This window comes from Garra rufa, chromosome 3 (assembly GCF_049309525.1).
Source record: "Garra rufa chromosome 3, GarRuf1.0, whole genome shotgun sequence".
NCBI lineage: Eukaryota > Metazoa > Chordata > Actinopteri > Cypriniformes > Cyprinidae > Garra > Garra rufa.
The window spans coordinates 46,435,356-46,462,679 of NC_133363.1; the positions used below are offsets into that span (position 1 = coordinate 46,435,356).

The 27,324-nt window shown below is 42.6% G+C and overlaps 1 protein-coding gene across 2 annotated transcripts; it reads right to left on the reverse strand.

Annotated features, from left to right (window-relative positions):
* Positions 1-442: 442 nt before the first annotated feature.
* On the reverse strand, positions 443-24,492 carry LOC141331252 (histidine N-acetyltransferase-like). 2 transcript variants are annotated; one of them, XR_012355250.1, is made up of 5 exons: positions 24,345-24,492; positions 19,131-19,354; positions 7,635-7,859; positions 2,026-7,546; positions 443-1,952 (listed from the first exon to the last, which is right to left on the reverse strand). XR_012355250.1 is itself a non-coding variant. In XM_073836243.1 (4 exons), the coding sequence occupies exons 2-4, from the start codon at positions 19,344-19,346 to the stop codon at positions 6,980-6,982; spliced, it is 1,008 nt and encodes a 335-aa protein (XP_073692344.1). In that variant the 5' UTR covers positions 19,347-19,354; positions 24,345-24,492; the 3' UTR covers positions 443-6,979. The 2 variants fall into 2 exon arrangements, 1 of the variants encoding a protein (XP_073692344.1); XM_073836243.1 differs by having other exon boundaries at positions 443-7,546.
* Positions 24,493-27,324: the final 2,832 nt, after the last annotated feature.

The following is a 27,324-nucleotide window of genomic DNA, read 5'->3' on the forward strand; positions in this document are numbered from 1 at the left end:
GTACTGTCACCGTGCAGCACATGGTTTATATATTTCTCATCAAAGATTTAAAAATCAAGTGCAAACAAGCAACAAACCTAATTAGTAGCCTCTTACCAAGCATTCATGGCTAGGAGGTCAGTTAGTAAGCAGTGTTTTACTAAACCTGCAGTTGCAAGGAGTTTCTGCCTGGTGATTAAGGCCTAGCTTGGCAAGCATTGTGTATTGTCAGCTGCTTGTCCTGGTATTTGTCTGTAACGTGATTTGTGCTTTGCTGTAGGTCACTTTGAAAGCATCTGATGAGCTTTCTGATAATACACATCACATTGTTATGCAAATTAAAAAACAAAAACAAATGTATGGCTTTCACGTTTTCAGAACTGCCATGTATACTGGCATTAACAACATTCACTTCCTGTTTTTTTTTTCTTAACACTTTTAAATTCATTCTATGCCGTGTTTGTTTAAAGTTTTTTGGGGGATTTTTTTTCTCTTTTTTTTTTCTTTTTTTCTTTTTTTTCGTTGGTTTGTTTATTGCTAAATAGTACAATATACAGTTAGGTAAACACACACACACACACAAATATCTCTAACACTAAGTTTTGATTAACAGTTTGGAAAATAAAACAACTAATACATCAATTAAAAACATCATTTAGAGAATAACATCTAAACTATGCTATTTAGATACATTTTGTTCATCCCGGTACTGCATTTGCAACTACAGCAAGTGGCTAAAGCCTCACCAGTCCTTTTACAAACTCATTTGAGCAACAAAATATTAGTCACAGGTCTTCATATAAAGCTGTTTGTTATCTGCCACATTTTCATTCTTGCAAATGAATTACTGCATTACATCTGTTGCCATTAAAGATAGAGCTCATTACGCTTACGCTGTTACAATGGTAATGACAAACACTCTGACAACATAAACACTAGTTAAAATGTTAAAAATGTTAAATGATTATGCACAAGGTAAAGTAATACAAAAACACAACAAAAGGTTGACATTAACCAAGAAACTCAAAAGGACTGCAGTGACTCTGTTTGTTTTCCATCACATGTTGCAGTCATAAAAACCAAGCTGTTTTTAGCCTCCAAAGTTTTGAGGATCTCAATGAAAGATATACAGAATTTCAACATTTTGGGTCTTGGGCTTATGGTTTTGGGCTTTTTTTAAATGACATTTGTGTTTTCACAGGGTCCATCTGGATTTCTACTGCATTCAACATGTGATCTTTGGGAAACTATAAATAGAATTACTCGTCACACTTGACAGCCAAGACAAAGCTCTGGCTTTAGATGTTATCTGTATTTTTACATGAATTATTTACATATTATTTAATGTTACAGAAAAACAAACATTTACGTGCAGTAAACCTGTCCTGTACATGTTAAGCGTACACATGTCATTGTAATTTAATGTAACAAAATGCAAAAGAGCACATATCCGTTACTTAAGATAAGGTTACCGCATACCATATGCCAAGCCACACTTTAATCTGCTTTTGATCATCCTAGATGATCATTCTGGATCATCCAACCATTTACAATTTCCTTCTAACATTCGTTGGTACATTTAACATTTAGTAAAGGCAAATTTAAACTTAAGAAGATTAAAGAATAGGGAATGAAATGATTTTTTGCAAATAATTTCTGAAAATGAGTTTACCACCAGCCAGGATTTGTACTCAAACTACAAAGTAAAAAAACAACAACAACATAAAATAGCAAGGCTAGCATAAATAGTAGCAAATTACAGTTTTTAGTTAAACCACTGTCTACAGTTCACACAAAATGGCCGCTGCTTTAATGTTGATTATGTTGAAGAAGTGACATTTCTAAATATATATTGTATATTAAAATATTCAAGCTGAGTATTTGTTAAATATACAAAGCAATAGGTATATAGAGATGCACACAATTACAACAAAACACCGCAAGCAAAAAAAAAGTGATCAGATTTTTAAATCCTTTTGTACAGTTAACAACGTCTAAAAATGTATTTCATGGCTAAAAAAGAAAAGAAAAAAGATTTACCCTTACCATTTCAATTTCTAAATACCCTGTCTAGACTTTGTTTAACCATTAATTTATCCATTAATTATCACCAGTTGACAAGTTCTACAGGGTCTTTGTGCTCAGTGTAAATCTAGTCACATGCTCATTGTAAAGCCCTTCCCCACCCACTCACACAACATGCACATTTCAAAAACCTCTCGTGGATTATAAGGTTTTTAAAAAATGACTGTATTTAAAATAGTTCTGCATCTCTCACAATCTCTGAAAAAAAGGAACAGACAAAGGTAACAAAATATTAAAATATCTTTCCATTAGTTGTCACATCACTGCTTGATAATAAGCAGTCGTATTGGGTAAAAAAAAAAAACTCTTAAAAAAAAAAAGGAAAACAATTTATCATATAATCAAAATGCCTTTACAGCATTGAATCTGTATTCACCCTCTTGATTGACAGTTGGCCATGAGTTGTTTTTTGTTGTTTTGTTTTAACAAATTTCATCTATAAGCATTAGTTTTCCCATCATAGGTTTTTCTGCACAAACACACAAAACATGACACCCGGTTTGTCTCTAGGGCTAATGGGAAGACTTGAGTGAACACAAACTCGAACAGCCACTGCTGCGTCAAGAGAATGGATGACATGGACATTCAAACCACCACCTTCGTTGAGGTCTGTAGAAATCATGGTCCCTGCTTTGCTGATACATCAGCGGTTTCAGACAGGTTCAGTGTGGTTTATTCAGACTATGGTCATTAAGTAGGAGCTTCATTAACGTCTATAAAGTCAGGAGCACTACGATAAAAATATCCTCGAATTTAAAAACGTTAGCAGATAGGCCCATGCTTCCATTCTGATTACAAAAAAAATATACAAGCGTGATCCACTGAATGACCATGACTGTTACAGCAACCCACACTGATGTTTTATGAAGATCCCCACTGTGCTTTGGAATATCTACATATCTACAGTATAAAGTGCGGCACATCAGAACAGCTAGATGAATGGTTGACCCAATCGGAGTTGGATGATTCTGACATGGCGTGAGATAAAACACAATTTCCATTAGTATCAAGTTGCATTTTACCTGGAAATACTGCATTAGATTTGTAGAATAAATGTAATAGCTTAGTGCACCACAGGTGAAAATACCTGTGTGATTTAGCCATTTCAGAAGCATCTGTGTATAGACACAGTATATGTTTTTTTTCTATGGAAAACGACAAAGGGAGAAGCAGAGTTGGAGCTCTGATAGTGCAAATCAGCAATTCAACTGATATCACCTGAATAAGGCTTTCAGTTAAGCTTTTTAAACGTTCAAATAGTGACTTGGAATAAAACAAGAAATATATCTCCCTGGTGGTTTTCCCCTCCGTCACAAAACACAATACACAGCTGATTCTAGTACACATAAAGCCCTTCATAAACATTACAAAGCAGTCAGAAAAATGAGAAACAAAAGCTGTGAAATAAAGTCAGGAATAGTTATTAAGCAGCGTGGCAAAGGACAGTGCATTCGTATAACAAGGCTGGAACCCAGCCTTCTTATTTTAACCTCTCCTGCTCACTCTTTCCATGTGTCAAGCTGGCGGGGATCAGGTGGAAGGTAAAGGGAGTCTGGGGTGAACCCTTGTTCTACGCAAGATGACACTCTCGAGATCCAGTTTCACTTACTCAGAGACGAGCCCTGTAACTTAAACTGGCCCACAGTCACACAGGATAACAAGTGTCTGTGTATATATTTGCTTTCGTATGCCTTAGCACTCGAGGTATTACTTTAGTGCTGAGTCTGATAAACCAGAGCATGGGAAATATAGCTATCCTCCTGGTCTGGGCTAGTCCTAAATAGTGGGTTGCCTCTAATTACGAATTGCCTGATTCGCCTCCCTCTTTTTGTCACAAACACTTTTAAAAATAAAGGTTCCAAAAGGGTGTTCCAAAAAACCTTTTAGTGAGCAGTTCTTAAAATCTTTTCTTAAAAATCTAAAGAACCTTTTTTGCATTTGAAAGGTTGTTTCATGAACATGAATGTTCAAGGTTCTTTATGGAACAATCGATGCCAATAGAGAACCTTTATTCTTAAGAGTGAATGCAGCTCCGAAAATTCAAAATCGAGACAAAATGAATGTTTACTCATTTTTAGAGCGGTAACATGATCTGGATCACATGTCCTCTCCTCGCCACCTATTCCTAGCATAGCCCCGGCTTCATCTCTCATCTCCCTCTGCAACCTGTCTTATTTTTCCATTCCAGAAAAAGAAAGTGAAAAGCCACTTCATAATTGAAAGAAATGGGTCTAAAGTTCACTCCTCGTGTGCCAGCGAAACAAGGGGCAACGTATCCTTTACATCTCTTTGCCATTAGGTGGTCACATGCCTCTAACCTTTTATAGTCTCGTGGCCCTGGCACTAGGACCTGTGTAAAATATAGAGTTACAACTTCCTGGACAATTCACAAATACTCAGAAAGGCAATTAGACATCCAAAGTGCTAATAGGTGGAGCTGAAAGATAGAAACAATAAATAAAAGAGAAATATTCTTAGATGATTACTGGATTACCAAATGTTACACAAAAGAACGTAACAGCTAAATATAGAAGCTAGCATGGGAACCTTCCACCTCTAAGGTAAACGGACATAATATATAACACTTAAATCTAAATGCACTGTGCTATGTACAACGGAAAACACATGGCATACACATTTTGGGTTTCTAATCCTTCATGTCTCGTTCTGACGAGTGCTTTAGAGAGGAGAAATGGCAAATTTAAATTTCAAAGGCGCATTTCATTTATAGCTTTTTGAAGGCCAATAGATACTGTTATGACTTGAGAAACTGTAATTGTAATGGGAAACTGAGGCACTAATGTTTTTTGTGCTTCATGACTATCTTTTTTTAAACTGATTTCCTCTAAAAGCATGGAGCAGACATGAAGGATTTTGAGATTTTAGCCATGAACAAAATTTCCCTTTTCAGATCATCCCGCTTCCAAACAAACATATAAATTTATATATGTACACCTATACAAAAGCAGTTACAGATAATAATCTGTTAAATGCCTTGACTTTCAGACTCAAAAAAAGACTGCCTGTTTGCCATTTATAAATACTGACCGCAATACAAGTCCCACATGCAGCTGTCCAAAGGAAGGAGGAGAAGAGGCCTCCTTTTCGTCAGTGGATGTTGAGAGTTCATGCAAGGGCACAAAATAAGTCCACCAAATGAAGTCAAACCAGACCAGTAATTAGTAAAAGGAATACAGAAATTGTTGGTTTTAGTGTAGTCGATACAGATTTGGATTCAAATCCGTCTTGTGAGTGGACTCTGTGAGGACTGAAACTATAAGTTATATATTTTTTATGTATATATTAAGATATAAATTAACTGAACTTTGTCTCTCATTCTGGCACAGTGCTTCAGGGAAAAAGCACACTGCAATCTGGTTTTGGGGCGAAGGAACTAAATATGGCTCTAAAGATGTCTAAGAAAGGCTTTTTCTGATCTTCTTCATCCATGTTGGTAATTTTTCACATATTTTCTTCACTTCAGGCCAATAGAAGGAGATGATGTGTCTGGTATCTTCTGATTATAAAAAAAAAAGCACTGGTGATTTCATCTATTTCATCTTTTCTGTCTTTCAACTTCAAAAAATCAGTTCAAAAAATTCAAGAACTCTTCATAGAGATGAGCAGTCGTCAGTCGTTTTGCTCAGGTTTCCAAATGTCCCGATTTGTTTTTCTGATTCCATGGGTGAATCACACCGAGTCAGCTGAAGATTCATCAGAGATTATGATTATTATTTTTAATTGGAGCACCGAATTTGGAGGAAATTCTTAAGGATGATGTTTCTTCTGAATCATAAGTATACAATGTAACAAAATTACTACATAGTGATGTCTCAATAAAATTATACCTAAATTATTTTGAATGATCTATAAAAACATTTATACAAATATTTATATACCGTATTTATCCCTAATTGTATTTCCTGTCTTTTGTATTTGAATGTGGTCCTGTCAAACAGTTAATTTATAATTATTTTAGAAATAAAAATAAAAAAACAACAAAAAAACAACAACAATTGTACATGTCTGTTTCATTATTAGTTATTAATCATATCTAACTGAATGTATTTCTAGCAATATTCCAGTGTATTATTGAAATTGCACTTCTACAGTTAGGTACAAATACTGATAGAACATCATTTTAGCAAACAGGTTCAAGTACTTAAAGCGAAAACTTGACTGTAATCTAAATGTATAAGCAAGTTCTTAGCCAGATATTCATAATTTGATACCGAGTTTAAAGCACTGCAAAGTACCCTTAGAGGAAGTATTACTAATTTTGAGATCTTCATATGGAAATATTAGTATTTTCGAGTTTATTACGATCTCCAAATGGGCAGCCTGTTTTAAAGTCCCAGAAATTTTTCCTCTAAATACTCTAGCAGCTACAGTGCCACGTTCTGAGAAAGCAACAGACACTAACGTGAGATCCCATTTTTTTTTATCATAAAGTGCCCTAAAGATTGTGCAGTTTTCTTTTTTAACTCAGCATAAGTATATATGCCTTTACTGTTAGTGATGCCGACCGAAATGAAAAGGCCTGGAACAATTTGGGACCCTATTTTATAACATCTAAAACTGCTCCCCTCTTTTCCAGTCCCTGTCCTGTCAGCGCCACTGTTTACAGTACTGCATATGGAAATAAATTAAGTAACCTAAACAAGCGTCTACTCCATTTATTCTAGTTTGTTCACTTACATGCAATTTATTTTAATTAACTAATTCTTGTTAAAATAAATTAAATTCTATGAGAGCGTTTTTATTAAGCGGAATAGAACTGAAGATTTTTTCGTCCCTTTAAACTATATATTAGGTGTTTCCTTATTTCTTTTAGGTGCCATTTTTGAAAGAGTTACTCTTGTTTATGTAGGTTTGGTGTCTAATTTTAAAGGAAGGTGTTTCTGAGGCTCCTCGACTAAGCGACATCGGACTCCACAACGCACTGCTCTGTGTACTCCTTCACCAGCTCCACTTTAAGGGTCTCCCTAAAGAAATCAACCATAGGCTTCCACAGCGCAGGCTCCAGGAACACCTGACACATGACGTAACCCTTCAGGGTGCCAGTGTGGCACCTCAGGTGGCACAGCAGCTGTTGTATGGCCAGCGTCAGGTCTTTACCAAACATGTCGATGTTGAGGTAGTACCAGTCATCGCCGATTGGCACACGGAATGGGAAGGTGCACAGGCTGGCCATGGTTGGGCGGCTGGCATCGTCAACCATCCAATCGATGTCCTTCTTCAGCAGGATGGCCATGTTGCTAGGCAGAGGCTTGAAGGGCTGCCAATCTTGAACGATGGTGGCATTGGGAAGGACACCCTGCATCAGAACATCGCTTAGGAAGAGCTGATGCACCTCTGCTGGCTCCAAACGAACTGGGATGTTTGCGTTGGACAGATTTTCCCCAGCTACAGTGATATTAGGCCCGAGATCAGCAAGGCGTAATTTTAGGTCTTCAGCACGGAAGCGCACCAGGAGGATTCCCTTCATTTTTTCAGGATGAAGACAATGTGGCTTTAGCTGTTTTTATTCAAGATCTGAAGGCAATGTTTTGTTGTTAAATGGTTCTTACCTGTTTGGTGATGAGCCGGTATTTCTGGAAGTCTTTTGGCCCCAGCTGGTCATCTCTTGTCAATCTGCTGACTTTAACGTCAGGGTACTTGGACTTAACCAATTGAGAGCAAAAGCGAAGAAGTACCCCTGCCACACCTTTCCCCCTCTCCTGAGGGGCAACACGAAGCCCTTCCACCAGCATAGTCTCGCCATCATCAACAACACACACTGACTCCAGCGCAATCTGAAAAATTTAGTTGCATAAAAAGCGAGTTATATCTATGATAGAGGAAAGAGAGAGTTTTATGTTGCTCTTTTGTAAAGCTGCGATTTTCTAGGCCGATAAGATTAGGAACTACGCTCCCATTCCGGCGTAATAGTCAAGGAAGTTTGCTGCCGTAATATGGATGCAGCAGGCGGAGTAATATCACGCAGCACCTGAAATTAGTTCCCAGCTAGGTTAGCATTTGCACATGTGCTGTCTGATATTACTGCGCCTGCTTCGGCCATGTTATGGCAGCAAACTTCCTTGACTATTACGCCGGAATGGAAGTGTAGTTCCTAATCTTATTGGCCTAGAAAATTTGCAGCTTTACATTTTCCGCCGGTATTAGTACACGATATAACTACAGAAGAGTCAAGTTTTAAATAGGACAAATATCGAAACCCGTTGGTCATTTTTGAACGCTATGCTACTGGTCTAATAGGATCTATGCTAAGCTATGCTAAAAGTGATATCGCCAGAACAGGAGAACAGTTGAATGGATTTCAAAACGGTAAAACTCAACTTATTAACTCGGGGGGGAGTTGGAGAATGAGCCTATTTCCAAAAAAAGGGAAGTGTTCCTTTAATGGATTAGTTCACTTCCAGGACAAAAATGTACAGATAATTTACTTACTCCCTTGTCATCCAAGATGTTCATGTCTTTATTCAGTCGTAAAGAAATTGTTTGTTTGTTTTTTTTTTGTTTTTGTTTTTTTTGAGGAAAACATTTTAGAAATTTTCTCCATATACTGCAAAAACACCAGGTGCTCAACGGAGCCCACGAGTTTGAATTTCCAAAATGCAGTTTCAATGCAGCTTCAAAGGCTCTAAACGATCCCAGTTTAGGAATAAGGGTCTTATCTAGCAAAACAATTGGTCATTTTCTTAAATAAATTAATATTTATACACTTTTTAACCACAAATGCTCGTCTTGTCTAGCTCTGTGATGCACATGCAGAATCTGTGAAGCCCGGTTCAATACAGCTAGGGTATAAATCATCCTACATCGCTGCAGAAGTACTGACCAAGTGTTTATAAAGTGAATGTGAAAGAAGATCAAATGCGCTTTACAAAAAAAAAAAAAGGTAAAACAGCAAATGTAGGATGATTTTGAAGTTGGAGGCCCACATCAGGAACATTTAGAGCCCTTTGAAGCTGCATTTAAACTGCATTTTGGAAGTTCAAACTCGTGGGCACCATTAAAGTCCACTATATGTAGAAAATTCCTGAAATGTTTTCCTCAAAACACATCATTTCTTTATGACCGAAGAAAGAAAGACATGAAAGACATAGGGCTGGGTATCGATTCAGATGTTCCAATTCGATTTTCAAGTTCTTAATTCGATTTTCGATTCGATTTCGATTAAATGCGCTGAAATCTTCAGTTGTCTGTTAGGCTGCAGGGGTGCTAGAATCTGCACGTCTGGGTGATGTCTTGTCAAATGGCTCCGCAGATTTGTAGTATTACTACAGCATTTCACCTCAGAGTTACAAATCAGGCATATAGCTGTGTTCTTGTCCACTGTATCTTTATCTTGCTTTGCGAAATGTGAAATGCTTCCATAACTCTGACTTTTTATGTGAAGGTGTGGTTGATATCGGGAACGCACCTGAATCTGCCATTTTAAGCAATGAATGAATAACTGACTCTCCGTTGTAACATAGCGTAAGGTAAAAAAGGGGATGACATCTAGTGGATTAGACTATTAATAAGATTAACATAAATCTTATGTTTAACGCCTGTTTAAATAAATAGAATAAATTGATACGTGGCCTTTGAGAATCGATTTTGAATCGACTACATTTAAAAAAATGATATAACGAAAAATCTATTTTTTTGCCCAGCCCTAATCTTGGATGACAAGGGGGTGAGTAAATTATCTGTAAATTTCTGTTCTGGAAGTGAACTAAATTATAGTCTTATAATGTGTGATTCTTTTCATTCATACTCGCACACTCGCACAGAAAGGCCACAAGCAAGACTCATAGAAGTAATAAAGCAAATGACTTTCCAGGAAATCCCTTATATGGATCGACATTAGTGTGGAGTACAAATATGTAGTTATTCTCATAAATTATGACACTGTGCTAAACTAAAAACGGTTAGCATTTTAATCTCTTATGTTTAGTGTAGAGGTCAACCGATGTATCGATTTTGCCGATTAATCGGCACTGATAGTTGATTGGCGGAACTATCGGTTATCGGCAAAAATCCATGCCGATAGTTTTTCCGGGTTGCGTTCTTTGCTGAAGCGGCTCAGGCAAGTTGCAGATTTAAAGACAAACTGTGTTCATTCAGCCACAAGGCTCGAAATTGCGACCGTTTTGGTCGCATATGCTCCCAAAATTTAATCTGCGCGACCTCAAATTATATTTGGGAGCATTTGTGCGAGTGCAAGAAATTGTTGTGGTGCGACTTGGTTTCATTGCTTTACAAAACTTTCGCTAGCCTGACTACTGCACAGACTGCTGTGAGCTGATGCAGTGACAGAATTCGCTGTTCTCTCCAGCATTACATAACCATTTGAACTTAATCTTTACATTTTTACATTTAATGCAGATTTGAGACATTAGCCGTCAATCACTCCCTGTCACTGAGCTCCACTGAACCGTTTTTTTCTCTCTACCAACCTCTGTTCCAGATTTGCCCAAACTGCATTGCAATTAAGGGTGTGTGACAGTAGCGTAGCCAGAAAAATATTTTTGGGTGTGCATCAGAAAAAATGGCTGTGCCACAGTTATTGTCAGATGAATGTGCAAAAAAATCGGACTCGTATTATTAACAATACAGATAGTTACATATTAAAATTACCAGCAAAGCAGTTGTAGCCTATTTTTCTTGCGCGGCGTGTGTCCTTACAACTCCCCCTCAATGACAGAATTTCATGTTAAGTGTTCACGCCATACTAGAGTCATTTTAGATTCCGACCTTTCAAAAAGCATTCACGTCCTCTTTTTTTATGAGCCATTTTCCGAAGCTTTCTCACTCCTCAAGACGGCCGTGACGGTCACCGACTGGCAGCCAAAATATGCAATGCGGTTGCTGACCGCGAACTTGACTTTTCATTTAATTATCATTTTATTCGCGACACACGCTCCGCAGTTTTTTAATTCGTAAGTTTACATACAATTTGTACAATCTGCATATTATTAATAGCCGACAAAAAAAGAAAATAGCCTAGAAAAAAAAAAATTGCACGTTGCATTTATACTAGCCAAAATAAGTTTTTTACATAGGCATTAACACAAATTAAGCAGTTTAAAAGGTCACATACGCTTGATGTTTAGACGGTAAATTAGACGGTTGTATTAACAATTGTATTTAGCGAAAATAAAGGCAATTATTCTGTAAACATATGGTTGTGTGTGTAATATAAGATTTGAGGATTTATTAGCCTATCTGTAAGTAGGCCTATCCTACTTGTTCATGTACGAAGTAAAAAAAGCTAATATTTTGTAAACAATCAAACAATAGGCTACAGAAAGAAAGAGAGAGAATTCACCATTGTTCCACATTACTAGTCCTAGACATGGAGGCGCCCGCGCAATACCTTGAATTTTTTTCCTGTGGAAATAACTTTTTCTGCTTTATGTACACTCACGATTACACCAAAAGGTTGTGCTTTTGTGAAATAGAGGGAAGAAACTAGATTTCTCCGTAAAATGGAGCGCGTCACAGCAATGAACTGGCTACTTGCCTCACAAAGCACAAAGAAATCCACATAATGCTTGAAATGTAGCCTATATTAAACGAACCAATTAAAAAAAATCTCTGTCGGAATGAAAATGCAGCCTACATTTCCCTATTAGGGTAGAGCGGGGCACAAACTAACGTGGTGTTAATTGTAACACACGTGATTTAAATATTTCCACACATGCTAGCATAACCAAATTTATAAAACGGTTAGTTCCATTCCTCAGTTCTGATTGGTCAGCAGCTGTGTCGTATTCATGACATGGCACTGCTATGACCGCTTCACTCAACGGTTTTGTGTGAACCCCCTCATTGAACCCCCTTAGCAACCACCCTTAGCAACGTAAACACAGCTGCAGAAGTTGGGGACTACTTTTTACAGTGGAAGGCAGTTAATGATTTTACTTTATGAAAACGTACATCTTAATATACATAAATTAATATATATTTTTGATTTTAATATTTTTATTGTGTGGTAACCGTTTTATAAAAGCAATAAGGTACTTGAGGCCGTGCTGTATCATGAATAAACTTCGCGTCGTGCCTAACAACGCCCTTCAGCCGTAATTTATAGACCAATTCATAGTCCTACATGACATTTACAAATTACACAAACTTATTTCAAAATTAACAGATTAAACTGAAGACTTTCACTTTTGCTTTGTGTTTGTTCGTCCTAAAAAGCTCCATTACGGATGCGGTTAAATGCACTTGCATTTTCGAATACTTTTATACGAAACTGATGTACACAGTTATGTTTTCAGAGCAGGACAAAACATCTGATATATCGAAATAGATCTGTGCATTCGTGCATGAATGCAGCCTGTTAAAGCAGACACTGTCTATGATCTCATCAGTAATAATCAAACGAAAAAGAAAAACCAATAACTATTGTCTGTAAACTTTCGGATACTTAAAGAACACTTATTTTAATTAAGTAATTGTTTTAAAAAGTAGAGTGCTCATATAATAAAAATAAATAAAGTCAATTTTGCACAAAATAAATTAGATAAAATGTATATGAAAGTGTAGCCATGTGCAGCAAAATTGAAAACTGAGAATGTGACGCATGGTTATATTTAGTTGATATTGAAAATCGTAATTAAATTAAATCTTCATTTTAAGATGGCAGTACTGACATACAGAGATTCCAATATAAACAAAAAGCATAGAAACTGCAGTTTTACATATTGATAAAATGTAAAGATTCCCACCCCTTTACAATGAGCCCATTTTTAACATCAACTAAGATTGATGAAAGCTGTAGAATAGAAGTGTTGTTCCTTGTTAGAGTGTGTTAATTTCAACATTTACTGATATATTGTTAAATTTTGAAGTTCATTGTGTTAACATTAATGAACTATGTAATAACTTTAATGATCAATATATAATTAATATTAATAGTTTTATTCATTTACAAAGTATGGTTTAGTACTTTTTTTTAAAAATAGTAGAGCACTATTTTAGTTGCTTTTTAGTGTCCATTTTCAAAAACGTCTCGGTTACGTATTGTAACCCTCGTTCCCTGAAGGAGGGAACGGAGACATCTCGTCGAGACCGACGAATCGGGATATCGCCTGGATAGACCAATCTACTTCGTGTGTAAAGTAAACGAGCCAATGAACATTGGCATGCATGATTGTAGCCAGCTGCGGCTGATCACAGCGTGAGCATATAATGCGCAGCAGGTGCCATGCATAGACAAGGTTTCGCTGAGGAGCCGGGATGGGCCCGGCCGTACAGCGGTGGTACAGGAGCCACGGCGACGGGATGAGACGTCTCCGTTCCCTCCTTCAGGGAACGAGGGTTACAATACGTAACCGAGATGTTCCCTCTCAGTCGGTCTCTTCGATGTCTCGTCGAGACTGACGAATTGGGATCCCTAACAAAACGCCGCGGTTACTGCCCCTTCCAGTGTCCTGAGCGAGCCTCCTGGGCCCCTTTTCTGGCTTCGGCCAGGGCTCGCATCAAGGAATACCAGTCACCGTATAACATAGCACCACCTACTTCAGTGAGGCTGGAGCACTGGGAATGTGCGGAGCTCACCTGGGAATCCGCCGGGCCAAACTCTAGGCACGATTCGTCGACCGAAAATGCATGCAGATCTCCTACCCTCTTGATGGATGCCAGTGCGAGCAGGAGCAGAGTTTTCATTGAAAGAAATTTCAGCTCAACTGACTGCAAAGGCTCAAAGGGGGCCTGCTGTAGTGCTGTGAGCACTAGAGACAGGTCCCAAGAGGGTACGGAAGGGGGCCTAGGAGGATTTAACCTTCTGGCGCCCCTGAGAAACCTGGTGACCAGGTCGTGTTTCCCCACTGACCTTTCTTCTATGAGCTCGTGGTTGGCAGAAATGGCAGCCACATAGACTTTAAGGGTTGAGGGGGACAGCCTACGCTCCAACCCTTGCTGCAGAAAGGAAATCACGGCTCTGATCGAGCATCTTCGGGGGTCCTCTCTATGAGAGAAACACCAATCAATGAACAGGTTCCATTTTAGGGCGTAGGCATGTCTCGTGGACTGCGCTCGCGCCGAAGTAATGGTGTCAACTACCCCTTGGGGTAGGTCACCTAGAACCTCCGCGCCATAGGGTGCCCCGTCTCTGAGTCAGAAGAACCTTCCTCAGAGGAATTTGCCAGGGAGGGGCTGTTGCGAAGAGCATCAGTTCTGGGAACCAGGTCCGAGTGGGCCAATAAGGGGCTACCAGGAGGACCTGCTCCTCGTCCTCCCTGATCTTGCACAGTGTCTGTGCGAGAAGGCTCACTGGGGGAAACGCATATTTGCGAAGGCCCCGCGGCCAGCTGCAGGCCAGTGAGTCGGAGCAGGGCGAGACGTACTGCAAGCAACTCGAGGCAGTTGATGTGCCAAGTTAGCTGGGGGCCCGTCCAAACCCCTGAAACTGCCTGTCCGTCGTACGTGGCCCCCCAACCGGTGGTGGAGGCATCTGTGTGTACCACAGCATGCCTGGAGACCTGTTCCATGGGTACTCCTGCACGTAGGAATGAGAGGTCTGACCACAGGATGAAGGTCTGGCGGCAAGCCGGTGTAATTTGAACCCGGTATGAGCCGCGTAGCCACGCTCTCCTCGGGACTCGGCCATGAAGCCAGTGTTGAAGCGGTCTCATATGGAACAGCCCTAGGGGTGCAACTGCTGCTGCTACTGCCATATGCCCCAGGAGCCTCTGAAACTGTTTCAGTGAATGTATTCAGGCAGTTCAACACAGACTGAGCACGTTCCTGCGTGAGGCGTGCTGTCTGACTAACCGAGTCCAGTTCCATACAGAGAAAAGAGTTCCTCTGCATTGGAGAGAGTTTGCTTTTTTACCAGTTGACCCGAAGGCCCAACCGGCTGAGGTGTGTGAGCACCAGATCCCTGTGTTCGCATAACTGGTCCCGAGACTGTACCAGAATAAGCCAGTCGTCGAGGTAGTTGAGTATGCGAATGCCCTGTTCTCTGAGGGGAACAAGGGCCGCCTCCGCAACTTTCGTAAAGACACGGGGAGAGAGGGACAGCCCGAAGGGCAGGACCGTGTACTGATATGCTCTGCCTTCGAATGCGAACCGCAGAAAGGGTCTGTGGCACGGAAGGATTGAAACATGAAAGTACGCGTCCTTCAGGTCGATTGCTGCAAACCAATCTTGGGGACGGACACATCTGAAAATGTGTTTCTGTGTGAGCATCTTGAACGGTAGCCTGTGAAGGGCCCGGTTCAAAGCGTGCAGATCCAAGATCGTCCGTAACCCGCCGCTTTTCTTGGGTACTATGAAGTACGGGCTGTAGAAGCCCGACCTCATATCGGCTGGAGGGACCAGCTGTATCGCTTCCTTCGCCAGCAAGGTTGCGATTTCTGCACGCAAGATGGGAGCATCTGCGGCCCTCACTGAGGTGAAGTGAACACCTCTGAACTTGGAAGGGCGCCGGGCGAACTGAATCGCATAGCCGAGTCTGATGGTCCAGAGGAGCCAGCAAGATGGGCTGGGAAGCTCTGTCCAGGCTCCCAGGTAGTGTACAAGGGGCACGAGGGGGAGCACCGTTAGGGGGCGCAGGGACACCGCCCGGGCGTCTCGTAGCCGGTCCGAAGCGAGGTCAGAGCGTCTGTGTGCTGTGTGTGTGAGACGCTTACCTGCGTATGAGGCGATGGTGCGTGAGTAGTCCGTTTCGCAGCACTCTCGAACCACCCATCGTCACTCGCTGGCGAGTGGGGAGGGTGGGTGAGGCGCAGGGATGACCCGCGCACTCCCCGCCGTCCCCTCTGGGGACCCAGAGATAGAGAAATTTGCCCTTTTGTCGAGTATTTGGGAAAAAACAAACAAAAGATTCTCCGCCCGGCCCTCCTCCGGGGGAGGGAGTGGTGCGGTCACCATCTCCCGAAGAGCAGCATCCTCCATCTCTGGGTCGCCCGTCTCAGGGCCTCTTGCTCTTACGCTTGCCACTGGTCTTTGTGGGGGCCTGGACGGGCTGGGCGGCTGCCCTGCGACCGGCTCCACGGTGCCGTTGTGAAGGCTGCTGCGGTGGCTGCTGTGGAGCGGGGGCGGAGGCAGGGGGCCGCCCTCGGCGACGAGCAGACTGAGGTGCCGCCGGTGGCCGGGTGGAGGCAGCAGCTGCACGCCGGGGCAGGATGTGACTGATGGCCTCAGTCTGCTTCTTGGCGGCGGAGAACTGCTGGGTGAAGTTTTCCACCGTGTCGCCGAAGAGGCCGGTCTGGGACACCGGAGCGTCGAGGAATCTGGTTTTCTCGCATTCCGTCATATCAGCCAGACACAGCCAGAGATGGCGTTCCTGGACCACCATAGTGGACATGGCACGACCCAGAGACGTGGTCATCGGCGGTCATCTTCGTCGCACGTAGCGCGAGGTCCGTGGCGATACGAAGTTCACAGAGAACTTCTGGGTCATGACCACCCTCGTACAGGTCCTTCAGTGCCTGAGCCTGATGAACCTGTAGTAATGCCATGGCGTGTAAGGCGGAACCAGCGGCGCCACAGGCCGAGTAGGCACTGCCGATCAGCGCCGACGAGTGCCTACAGGCCCGGGAAGGGAGTGACGGGCTGCCCCGCCAAGTGGAAGCAGCGCCGGGACACAGCTGCATCGCGACAGCGCGCTCCACCGGCGGGATGCCCGTATAGCCCCGCGCTGGGCCGCCATCAAGGGTGGTGAGGGAGGAGGTCCCACTCGAACGGTTTCGGGTAGTGAAAGGTGCCGTCCACGTCCGGGTGAGCTCTTCATGCACCTCCGGGAAGTGGGACGCTGAGAACCAGCGCGGGCCACCCCGAGATACCAATCATCCAGCCAGGAGGGGTCGGGACGTGATGGAGGATTCCATTCAAGCCCTACCCTCTCGGCGGCCCGGGCAAACATAGCCATCATCTCCGGGTCGGTATCTGGCACCGCTGACCGCCCAGCGGACGACAGTGTGCCGTCATCCTCCCCAGAAAGGTCTGGCTCTCCCTCCGATGCCGTGACCGAAATCTGTTCGTCGGGGGGAGCCTCAAAGGTAATGGGCGGTACTCCTAGAGAAGGTCCAACCCGCTCCCCTGAAAGCTCCAGTGGCAACGGAGCGTCGGTGGAAGGAGGAATTCCTCACTGTAACCGTCAGACCGGCCAGCCCCCTGCTTCCAGAAGTAACGCCCCCCCCCCCTGCGTTTGCCTGGAGGAACGCTCGATCTGTGCAGAGGGACTGGAACCCCGCCCCTTTGCAGGAAGCGGAGTCTGGTCCGCAACTCCGTGATAGTCATTCTCCCGCAATGGGGGCATGACTCATCCACGAACGCCGCCTCAGCGTGTTGAGTGCCCAGACACATGAGGCAGCGATCGTGGCCATCACCCGGCGCCAGGAAACGGCCGCATACAGAAACGCACGGGGAAAAAGGCATGATGTAAATGCTTCGTCTTTATAAAGACGTTCACCCGTGGAGCTCTTTTGAAATTCACTCTCTCAGGAATTTGCACTTTTAGTGCTGAAGCGCACAGGGGAGATGGCCGCAGCAACACAGAAGGTGGGTGGTACAAACCAGCTGTGTGCTTCCACTCGACACGGAAGACCACCGCCGCTGAAGCGCTGTGCCACCAACACAAAAAGAAAAAAGAGACGTTGGATTTTGAAAAAATAGCTTCGATGACTCGTCATAGACTGGTCCGGCTCCGAAACGAAAGCTTGTCTATGCATGGCACCTGCTGCGCATTATATGCTCACGCTGTGATCAGCCGCAGCTGGCTGCAATCATGCATGCCAATGTTCATTGGCTCATTTAGTTTACACACGAAGTAGATTGGTCTATCCAGGCGATATCCCAATTCGTCGGTCTCAACGAGACGTCGAAGAGACCGACTGAGAGGGAACTATCGGTTAAGTAATCGGTATCGGCAAATGTGGTCCAACCTAGCTATCGGTATCGGTAAAAACCAATATCGGTTGACCTCTAGTTTAGTGTAAATGTTCCTTTTGTATGGAATGGTGTCATTTATTGGTCAAATAAATAAAGATTAATTTGACTGATAGCATGATTTATATATTTATTTTAATTCTTCTAGATTTCTATAGATATATCCTTCGTAAATTTGTAGCCATGATAACCGTGTATAGTGATTATCTGATATTGTGACAGCCCTAGTCACAATACATAACCAAATAACTGCAATATAAATATTGGGCCCTAGTTTCTTTATAGAGTGGCCAGAATATTTTTTGCCCAATTATTTTTCGATTTATTTATTTTTGACCAAAATAAAGTCACATGGGCTTGAATGACATGAAAACCCTGTTGAAAAAAAACATCATATGCTGGTTAGATATGTTTTAAAGCATAGCAGCTAGTTTGAGCTGGTTCAAGATGGTCCTTAGTTGGTCATGAGCTGGTTATTAGATGATTCAAGCTGGTCCTAAGAAACTACAGTGGCATGCAAACATTTAGGAACCCCTTGCAGATTCTGTGAAAATGTGAATACTTTTAACAAAATAAGAGAGATCATACAAAATGCATGTTATTTTTTATTAAGAAGGATTAAGAGCCGGGGGAGAAAACTTTTTGAATTTGAATATAAAGGTAAATGTTTCTGGGAAACATGCAAGTATCTTCTGTTGCTTCCAAAGGGCAGTACTAAATGGAAAAAAATGATATTTCTACAAAATAAGAAAAAATAGGACATCTTCATCCTGTTCATACCCCGGCTTTTGATGCATCGTGTTTCCTACTTGGAGCATCAGTGAATGTTTGAACCTTTTTTAATAGTTGTATTTGAGTTGTGTCCCTCAGTTGTCCTCAGTGTGAAAAGATGGATCTCAAAATCATACAGTCACCTCTTGAAAGGGTTCAAATATGCAAAATCTGTAGGACCTGGAGGATTTTTCTGAAGAACAGTGCTCGGTTTAACTGTTCATGAACAACCATTCAAGGTGTTCCCAAACTTTCATATGCCACTGTAGCTCCTGCTCAAGACCAGCCTATAACCAACTCATGACCAACAGGAGATGAGTAAATTATTTTTGGAAACATTTTTGGTGAACTATTCCTTTAAAGCACTGGTTGGAAGATGCACTGCTTCATATCCGCTTTCTTACCACTTTGCCTTGCTTGCGAGCCAAAATGACAGTGCGGTTGCTCTCTTGCAGCCAGGCTTGATAGCGGGAGGGCAGATAGTCCAGGCCGCCATAGATATCCTTGCTCATGGCCATGATGTCATCAAAGTCCTCCTCTGTCGCCACCGTAAAATGCAGCCCGGTCTGAGGAGGGGCCTCGGGGAGCTGAGAGCAAGGCAGGCTGTTTTCAATCTTCATCCTTAGAGCTGCAGACACAGTCAATCATGGAAAGAGATTTACAATGAGATTTCAACTTTAGTGATCTGTGACCCAAAAAGAGCTTCCATGTGTGACATTTTACCTTCAACTTGTTCTTTCTTTGTAAATGTTATTTCCTGCTTTCCTACATTTCAAATCGTGTGAGGGCCCTTATCAGCTCAGTACAGTGCAAGGTTTGTGCCTATGTCGCAGTGTTTATCTTCCCGTGCCAACACGCCAGCAGGTTGGCATCAATAGCGGCAACTTGTAACCGTGCCCAAACGCGAGACGGCCAACGCAGACATGTCCACCTCCTATTGCCAGAACCCTTAATCCTTTTTTTAATTCTCACTGAGCAGCATTGCCCTGGTTCCCAGTGAAAAATAAACACATTTTTTTTTAAAGGACCCTGGAAATAATGGTGCGAGACGTCCAGGGGAAGGTGAAGCGGATGGGTAGGCAGATGTGTGCAGGCACGCATACATGGCTAGTGAGTGTCGGGGATTGAAAGGCTGAAAATCCGTGCAGTGGGAGCAACACTGCGAACAAGTCACAGAGCAAACATTGTTTGCACCCCCTTGGGCCCTTACCGGTTGAGAAAGCCCTGGTACTTTTCCATTGATGCACTTCTGTAATGGGAAAACCCTCCACGTCCGAAAGCTTGTTGGGTTTGGCAAACATGTATTGGGCTGGACTTTGTGAGGCTGTCACAAAATCTATTCATTCATGGTTCATTTGCCAATTGCTATGCAATATTCGATTTCCAAATTTCCATGTGACCGTCGTCTCTCATAGTCTTTCATTTGCCCTTCAATTTATAATGGGATCGTTTGCTTAAACTGATATTTCCATGGTGCTGAATCGATGTCTTCCCCTAGTTTCCCTAAGTCTATGTCTGGGTAACCCTTATTAACCCCAAATTAATTTAGCTCTCAAAATAAGAGACCAAAATATCAAAGCACCAATTAGCAAATTCCATCAGGTTAGTGCAATCTGTGAGGCTGGATAACAGTCCCTTAATGAGGTCCAAACAATCTTTTTTATTTTAAAATATATTTATTTGTTTTTTTAGTCTTTAAAGGTGCATAAAAATATATGCAAATCTTATAAAACTTATAAAACCAATGTGTTAATTAGTGTTTGTGGATATGCAGATATTATTTGTGCGTGACATCTTCAAATGAGATGTGTTATATAAATGCAAAAGAGTCCTTCTCTGCTGTTATATCACAGGGCTTGTCATTTCTCCATGGAATAGACTTTAAAGCTGCCTCAGGCAGAGTTATTACAATTACATCACATTGAAGTAGAGAATGAATGTGAAAATGTATAACATCAGAAGGCACAAATGCTTGGGGTAAACTAAGTATGAGGTCAAGAAAATAACCACATTGTTTAGATCAACACTTCTTGAGAGACACTGACCACAATATTTGTGGTATCTTCCCTGTGTATCATTCTTTTTGCATTTAGCAGACACTCATCCAAAGCTATTTGGAATGTATTCAGAGTATACATAATATCAATTCATGCATTCCAACGAACCCATGATGCTGGTATTGCTATCACTGCTCTACTAATGTACGAGGCACTTCCCATGCCCTGGTTCTGTGGTTATAGATCTAGGCTGGTAATGTCAAAAGGTTTTATGTTCCGTCATTGCAAAGAATGATCTGTGGACTTTCGCAAAGCACTTAACCCTGGTTACTCCAGTGGGATTATCTATTTAATAAAAGTACTGAACATTGCTTTGAGTGTCTGTTAAATGACTACTTACTTAAATTAACACAACCAAGAGGTGATTATTACCCAGTTAACTTCTGCTCTCACTTTTCTTTCAACTTAACATGCCCCTACAACCTTTAACAAAGACAATGATTTGATGGTGTAGTGTCTGACCTGGCTAAAATTTTTGCCCTGCTAAATACTGGGCTTCTATGGAGAAAACAGGTTCAGTTTGAAGTCTACTTTTTTACTGCACACTGTATGTACTGTATGTTCAGCGCAAATGTCAGGCAAAATGTTAACAATGGAAAAAATGACAATGAAGAAAGCCACGTTTGCGCTAGACTGTTTCGCATCTCAACAGTAAATTAAAAATGATATCAGTCACAGTATAAAACTGACCAAAATATGTCAGATTTGTCTTTCCATCCATTACAGTTTTGTTTTCATTTAATAATTACGATTAGAATATTGGTGAAATTAAAAAAAAGTATAAATGAGAGTAAGGAAATCAGTGGGAGACATTTCACACAAAAAAATGACCATCAAAAAGGAGGTTGGCATACTAAAAAGGTCAAAAGAACGTAAATTAAAGTCTAGTCTACAAGGAAGGTTACAGCTTCTCTCTGTTCTCTCTACAAGTTTATTCAGAAACATTTACATAATCTGAACAGATAATATCCTATTCATAGAAACCATATTTATCTTGTTTACCAGCACTTAGCTTTTAGGAACACCATGCATTCATCAAACGTAATGTAAATAAAAAAAAATACGATCATGGAAAATATGCTCGGTCATCCATGCATCACATCAGATTATTTTTAATCTTATTAAAATTAATTTTATCACCCTATCTCTTCTGCCCTTTAAACTCATGTCTCGTTCTACATCCTCTCCCTTCTGTCTCAATCTATCTTTATCTAGAGGACAAAACATTGCATTGCAGTAGGTTCCCCTCCCATCAATTTGTTTATATAAGTTCATTAGACGAGATTATGGGAACTCAGAGGATAACCTTGAAAAATAATGCCGCTTTCGCAATATTAACATTTTCAATGCCTTCAATACAAGCAGCAAGAAAGATGTATAATGCAACCAATACATGTGATTCAAATGCATGATGACACAATAGAATAAGTTAATTCTCAATGCGTTTGTTCTTTAAATACTCTATTTTTCAACATCTCACGTCAGCATAAAATCAAACTGACATTGGCGTAAACTGTCAATATCTTGCATGGAGCACACATTTAGGTCAGTGGCTAGTTCTGCACTGTCACATGTGCATGATAACATAAGTGGAGTCAGTTCATACAGCAAGTGTGAATATGTGAAGAGAAAGATGCATAACAGCATTTAATACAAAAGAGAAATTTAAACCTGTCTTATTTATTCTCCCGCATGTCGTTTCAAGTCTGTACATGTTATTTTGTTTTGCGGAACATAAAAGGAATCATTCGGAAGAATTTTCACACTGCTCTTTTTGATACAAAGCCACTTCATAGTTCATTTGGTTCATAGAACCAAAAACAAACAGCCCATATGACTCATAAGCTATGTTCAGAGCCATTTGACTGCTTTGATTTGATTTCCATCCTGCATATTTGAAATGGCGCATTACACAAACTTTGCAAGACTAACTGCATTTCAGCATCAGCGACTTCCAACCTGGTGCATTGCGCCAAGGTTAGGGTTAGGGGTAACCTCACACAAAGCTATCACATGACATACAAGGCATACAAACTATTTTTATGATAGGGTTTTGTCCTTTTTTGGAACATGAGTCATGGTCAGTATGAATGGATGGAAAACAGCTGTGCAAAGATTCTTAAAAAAATCTCCTATTGTGTTCCACGGAAAAAATAACATTACAACATGACAGGTTTGGAACAACAAGAGGGCGAGTAGATTATGAGCAAATTTTCATTTGTGGATAAATCATTCCTGTATTCATTATGATGAACAAAATCAATTTGCATGTTTGAAAGACAGACAAAAAATGTGTTCAGTTAAATTCAGACCATCAGGACTACATACCTCTCTTCTAGACATGTATGCAATGAACTTAAGCCGTGCTCATTAAATGCAGGATTGCAGTATGTGGAGCAACATCAAAAACCAAAAGTAGCACCACAAAATGGGCCAGGCATGACACTGGCACATGCCTCACACCACTGCAGCAGCTTGCCGGCACACCATGTCCATTAATAATAGGGCATGCCATATGTCTCTCCTACTTCTCGCGGTTATGTCATGTTCACTGGAGGTATGGTGCGTCAGCATGGGCATTCACGTGCCAGTGGAAAATAACTATGAAGTGGGCCCGGCGAGTGGCGACTTCACACCGGCACGAACGTACAAAACTGGCACAGAAGGACATAAGCACATTGCATCAGTTAATCAAAAAAAAAAAAAATCACGCATCGGCCTACATTCGACTGCAACATGTACGTCACGAATTGAGATTTCCTAAATCACAAATCATCAAGTCAGCCATTGATATTTTTATACATATCATATAAATACATCAGCTGTATAATGATAACGAAGGGTCCATTGAGCATCTTTAAAGTCAAAGCTGTAACGTGTTCTCAGCATCACTGCAATACGACCCCTATTGATTCGCCCCGCCCCCACTCAGTCGAAATACAAAATTAAAGCAATAATCTTAACACAAAGCCTTGCTAAAAATCTTACTCTAAAGGTGCAATTTATACAGCATATACACCCATATAAAAATTCGTTTGAGTTTGAATAAATCACCTGTTAATTCTAATATAAATACATATTTTTAGGCATTGTGCATAACGCTTTGACACGTCAAGCAGACAGGACTTTATATCCTCTATTTACAAAACACTTACATTGTTATTATTAATTACTGGATCACGCGCAAAAAAATTTCATTCCGAAAATGTTGCACTACCGGCACCCGGCATAAATTGAAAAACGTCGCACGCAGAGAGACCAAGGCGCAAATAGGCTACTCGACATGAATGCCAACATATAACAAAAACTATAATGGGGTCTCTGGCACATTCTATGCATTTCATTCATTGCCTTGTCGCCTTTTAAGGGTATTAATTTGGGCCGTGAGACGCCAAAAAGGCTAAGAATGACACTGCACAGCAAATGCGTGATGATCATGACAATTTGAAGACGTGAAAATCCAAGCAATGATTGTTCGAAGGCGTCGAGCCCTTGCCATACATAGACTGCACGAGAAAATCCTTTCTAGCGGACACGGTAACGTTAGAGCATTTTACTTACATCTGCGTCGTGCGTTGGACCTGTGAAGGATACAGAGGTCAGACTGACAGATGCTGAATAGATGTTACGCTTTCGTTGCACTGCGGCTTGATTAAAGGCAGAATATTTAGTTAATGCCGGTTCGGACTTCCAATATATGAAGTATGAGGTCACTGTGAAGTCCCTCCCAGCAATCCCATCCCCATCCCCATCCCCCAGTAGGGAGAAGAGAGAAATGCCAACCCCTTAAACCATCACCCAATCATGATCGATCTCTCTCTCCTCTCTCTCTCTGCCTGCCTCTCTCTCTCTCTCTCTCTCTCTCCCCATTTCTATCCCTCACTCCCAGTGTGTCCGAACTCTAGTGCTGTTCTGTTGACTCAGTGCATGCTTTGCTTCCCTTGGTTTTTGCAACTTAAATAGATACATACATACGCAGCTGAATTTGAGTAAAATGTGCTTTGCATATACAAAAGAGATTGTGCACAGGTGCCAGCACAAGGACCCCTTTGGCTGACTGAAAGACAGAGCATAACACATATTGAATATTGTATAAAAATTAATGTTGCATCTTAAATGTACATTAATGTACATTTAAGAGGCTAGATGTTAATATTGATGTTTATTTAAGGTCATATACACTACCAGTAAAAAGTTTTGAACAGTAAGATTTTTAATGTTTTAAAGAAGTCTCTTCTGCTTACCAAGCCTGCATTTATTTGATTTGAAAGAACAGCTGAAACAGTACAATTTTGAAATATTTTTACCATTTAAAACAACTGCTTTCTGTCAGGAATTGAGTCGTCCTGTCATCACAAACTCTTGCACTACACATCATGGACTTCAGCCCCCACAAGCCACTGCACCAATTACTGCTCACACCTGCTCCTCATGACTCACTGCACTGATTGCTGCACACATCTGTTCCTCATTCACACACATGCTTATAAGCCACTCACACACACAGCTTCTTCGCGAAGTCTTGTATTGCCCCGGCTACATTCTGAGCATTTCTTTCCCGTGTTTGATTCCCTGTGTTTTCGATTCCTGGACTCCCTCTTGTGTATGATTCTCACTGCCAGCCCCGACCTTCTGCCTGTGTTTGACCACGATTTCTGCCTGCCCCTGTGTGTTTGTTTTGTTTTGTCTTTTCTAATAAATGCTGCAAATGGATCCGCTCGTCTCAGACCATCCTTGTGACAGAAGACTTCGCCATTACAAGGATCCAGCAGCTAGTATGGTGTCATCTGGTTCCAGCAAGAACTCCACGGTACAGATCATGCGTCATAAACAAGGTGAGCGGTCTGTTGAGGAGTATGCGATGGACTTCATCGAATTGGCTAATCTGTCTACTATGGATGATGTGTGCCTGATGATTTTCTTCCGTGGAGGACTCTTAGAGCCATTGGCTTCACTGATGCCTATGATCGAGCCTAACTGGACTTTACAAATGTTCATTGACATTGCTCTGCAAATGAGTGGCTCTCCCTTTACTGTGGGAATCAAAGAAGACAACAATGTTCCCACAGTAAACACCCTTCCAGAGCCTGTTCACAAGATGGCCACCCTTCCTGAGTCAGTTCACAAGATGGCCGCCCTTTCCAGAGTCTACACGCAAGATGGCCTCTGGCCGCTGGTTCCGCCCAGCCTTCCAGAGCCTCCGCTGGTTCCGCCCAGCCTTCCAGAGCCTCCGCTGGTTCCGCCCAGCCTTCCAGAGCCTCCGCTGGTTCAGCCCAGCCTTCCAGAGCCTCCGCTCATTCAGCCCAGCCTTCCAGAGCCTGCGTTGGTTCCGCCCAGCCTTCCAGAGCCCCCGCTGGTTCAGCCCAGCCTTCCAGAGCCTCCGCTGGTTCAGCCCAGCCTTCCAGAGCCTCCGCTGGTTCCGTCCAGCCGTCCTGAGATTCCTGTCTGCCCGGTTCAGGCCACGGAGGCCATTTACGGACTGTATATTTTCCCCATTCGAGCTACGGAGGCCGTGTATGGACTGTTGAGTTTCCCTCCCACCCTCCCTACTGCTCCAGTCCCACCACCTCTGTCTCCTGGCAGTCCCTCTGCTCACCCTCAACCCACCTTCGGTGCAGAGGACTTGCCGTGGGACTGCCAGTCTCCATCGGTGCCCTGGCTAGAGGATCCCTCACCATCGCCTCCAGCCTCAGAGTCCTGGACTCCGCCTCGGCCCTCCGACCCTGCGGCTCCACCCCGGCTCTCTGCTCCCTCGTCTCCGCCGTCGGCTGTCGGTCCACCAGCTCCACCGGGCTCCATCGTCCCTCCGGCTCCGCCCTGGTCAGTCGTCGCCCCACCTTCGCCTCTGGACTCTACTCCTCCGGCTGCGCCTCGTCACTCCGTCCTACCGGCTCTGTGGACCTCCTCCCTCCCATGGGCACAGCCTCGGTCCTCTGTCGCTCCGGCTCCGCCGCGTACCTCCGGACCTCCATCTCTGCCTTGGTCGCCAGAGCCTTGGGTTCCGCCTTGGCCCTCCGGATCCTCGGTGTTGCCCATGACCATCGCCTCTCCGGTTCCGCCTCGGGCTCCGCCAGCTCCTCCTCCGTCGGTCAGCCCCATGCAGGAGCCAACCCTTCCTCCACCATGGCTTCTCCCTCCGCCGGTCCCACCTCAGTCCATAGCTCCATTACCCCCACATGGACCTGGCATTCCATCCCTCCCCCTGTTCTGCCTCCGCTCCACCACCCTCCGGTTTCATTATGTGGTTAGAGCGTCTGGAAGCCGCTCCATGGGGGAGGGCTCTGTCAGGAATTGAGTCGTCCTGTCATCACAAACTCTTGCACTACACATCATGGACTTCAGCCCCCACAAGCCACTGCACCAATCACTGCTCACACCTGCTCCTCGTGACCCACTGCACTGATTGCTGCACACATCTGTTCCTCATTCACAGACATGCTTATAAGCAACTCACACACACAGCTTCTTCGCGAAGTCTTGTATTGCCCCGGCTACATTCTGAGCGTTTCTTTCCCGTGTTTGATTCCCTGTGTTTTCGATT

Excerpts from the sequence above, each read along its gene's own strand:
- LOC141331252 (XM_073836243.1), bottom strand. The coding sequence starts at position 19,346 with ATGAAGATTGAAAACAGCCTGCCTTGCTCTCAGCTCCCCGAGGCCCCT. Across the intron at positions 7,860-19,130 it reads CTCGCAAGCAAGGCAAAGTG|ATTGCGCTGGAGTCAGTGTG; the intron begins GTAAGAAAGCGG and ends TAAATTTTTCAG. Across the intron at positions 7,547-7,634 it reads ACCGGCTCATCACCAAACAG|GGAATCCTCCTGGTGCGCTT; the intron begins GTAAGAACCATT and ends GAAAAAATGAAG.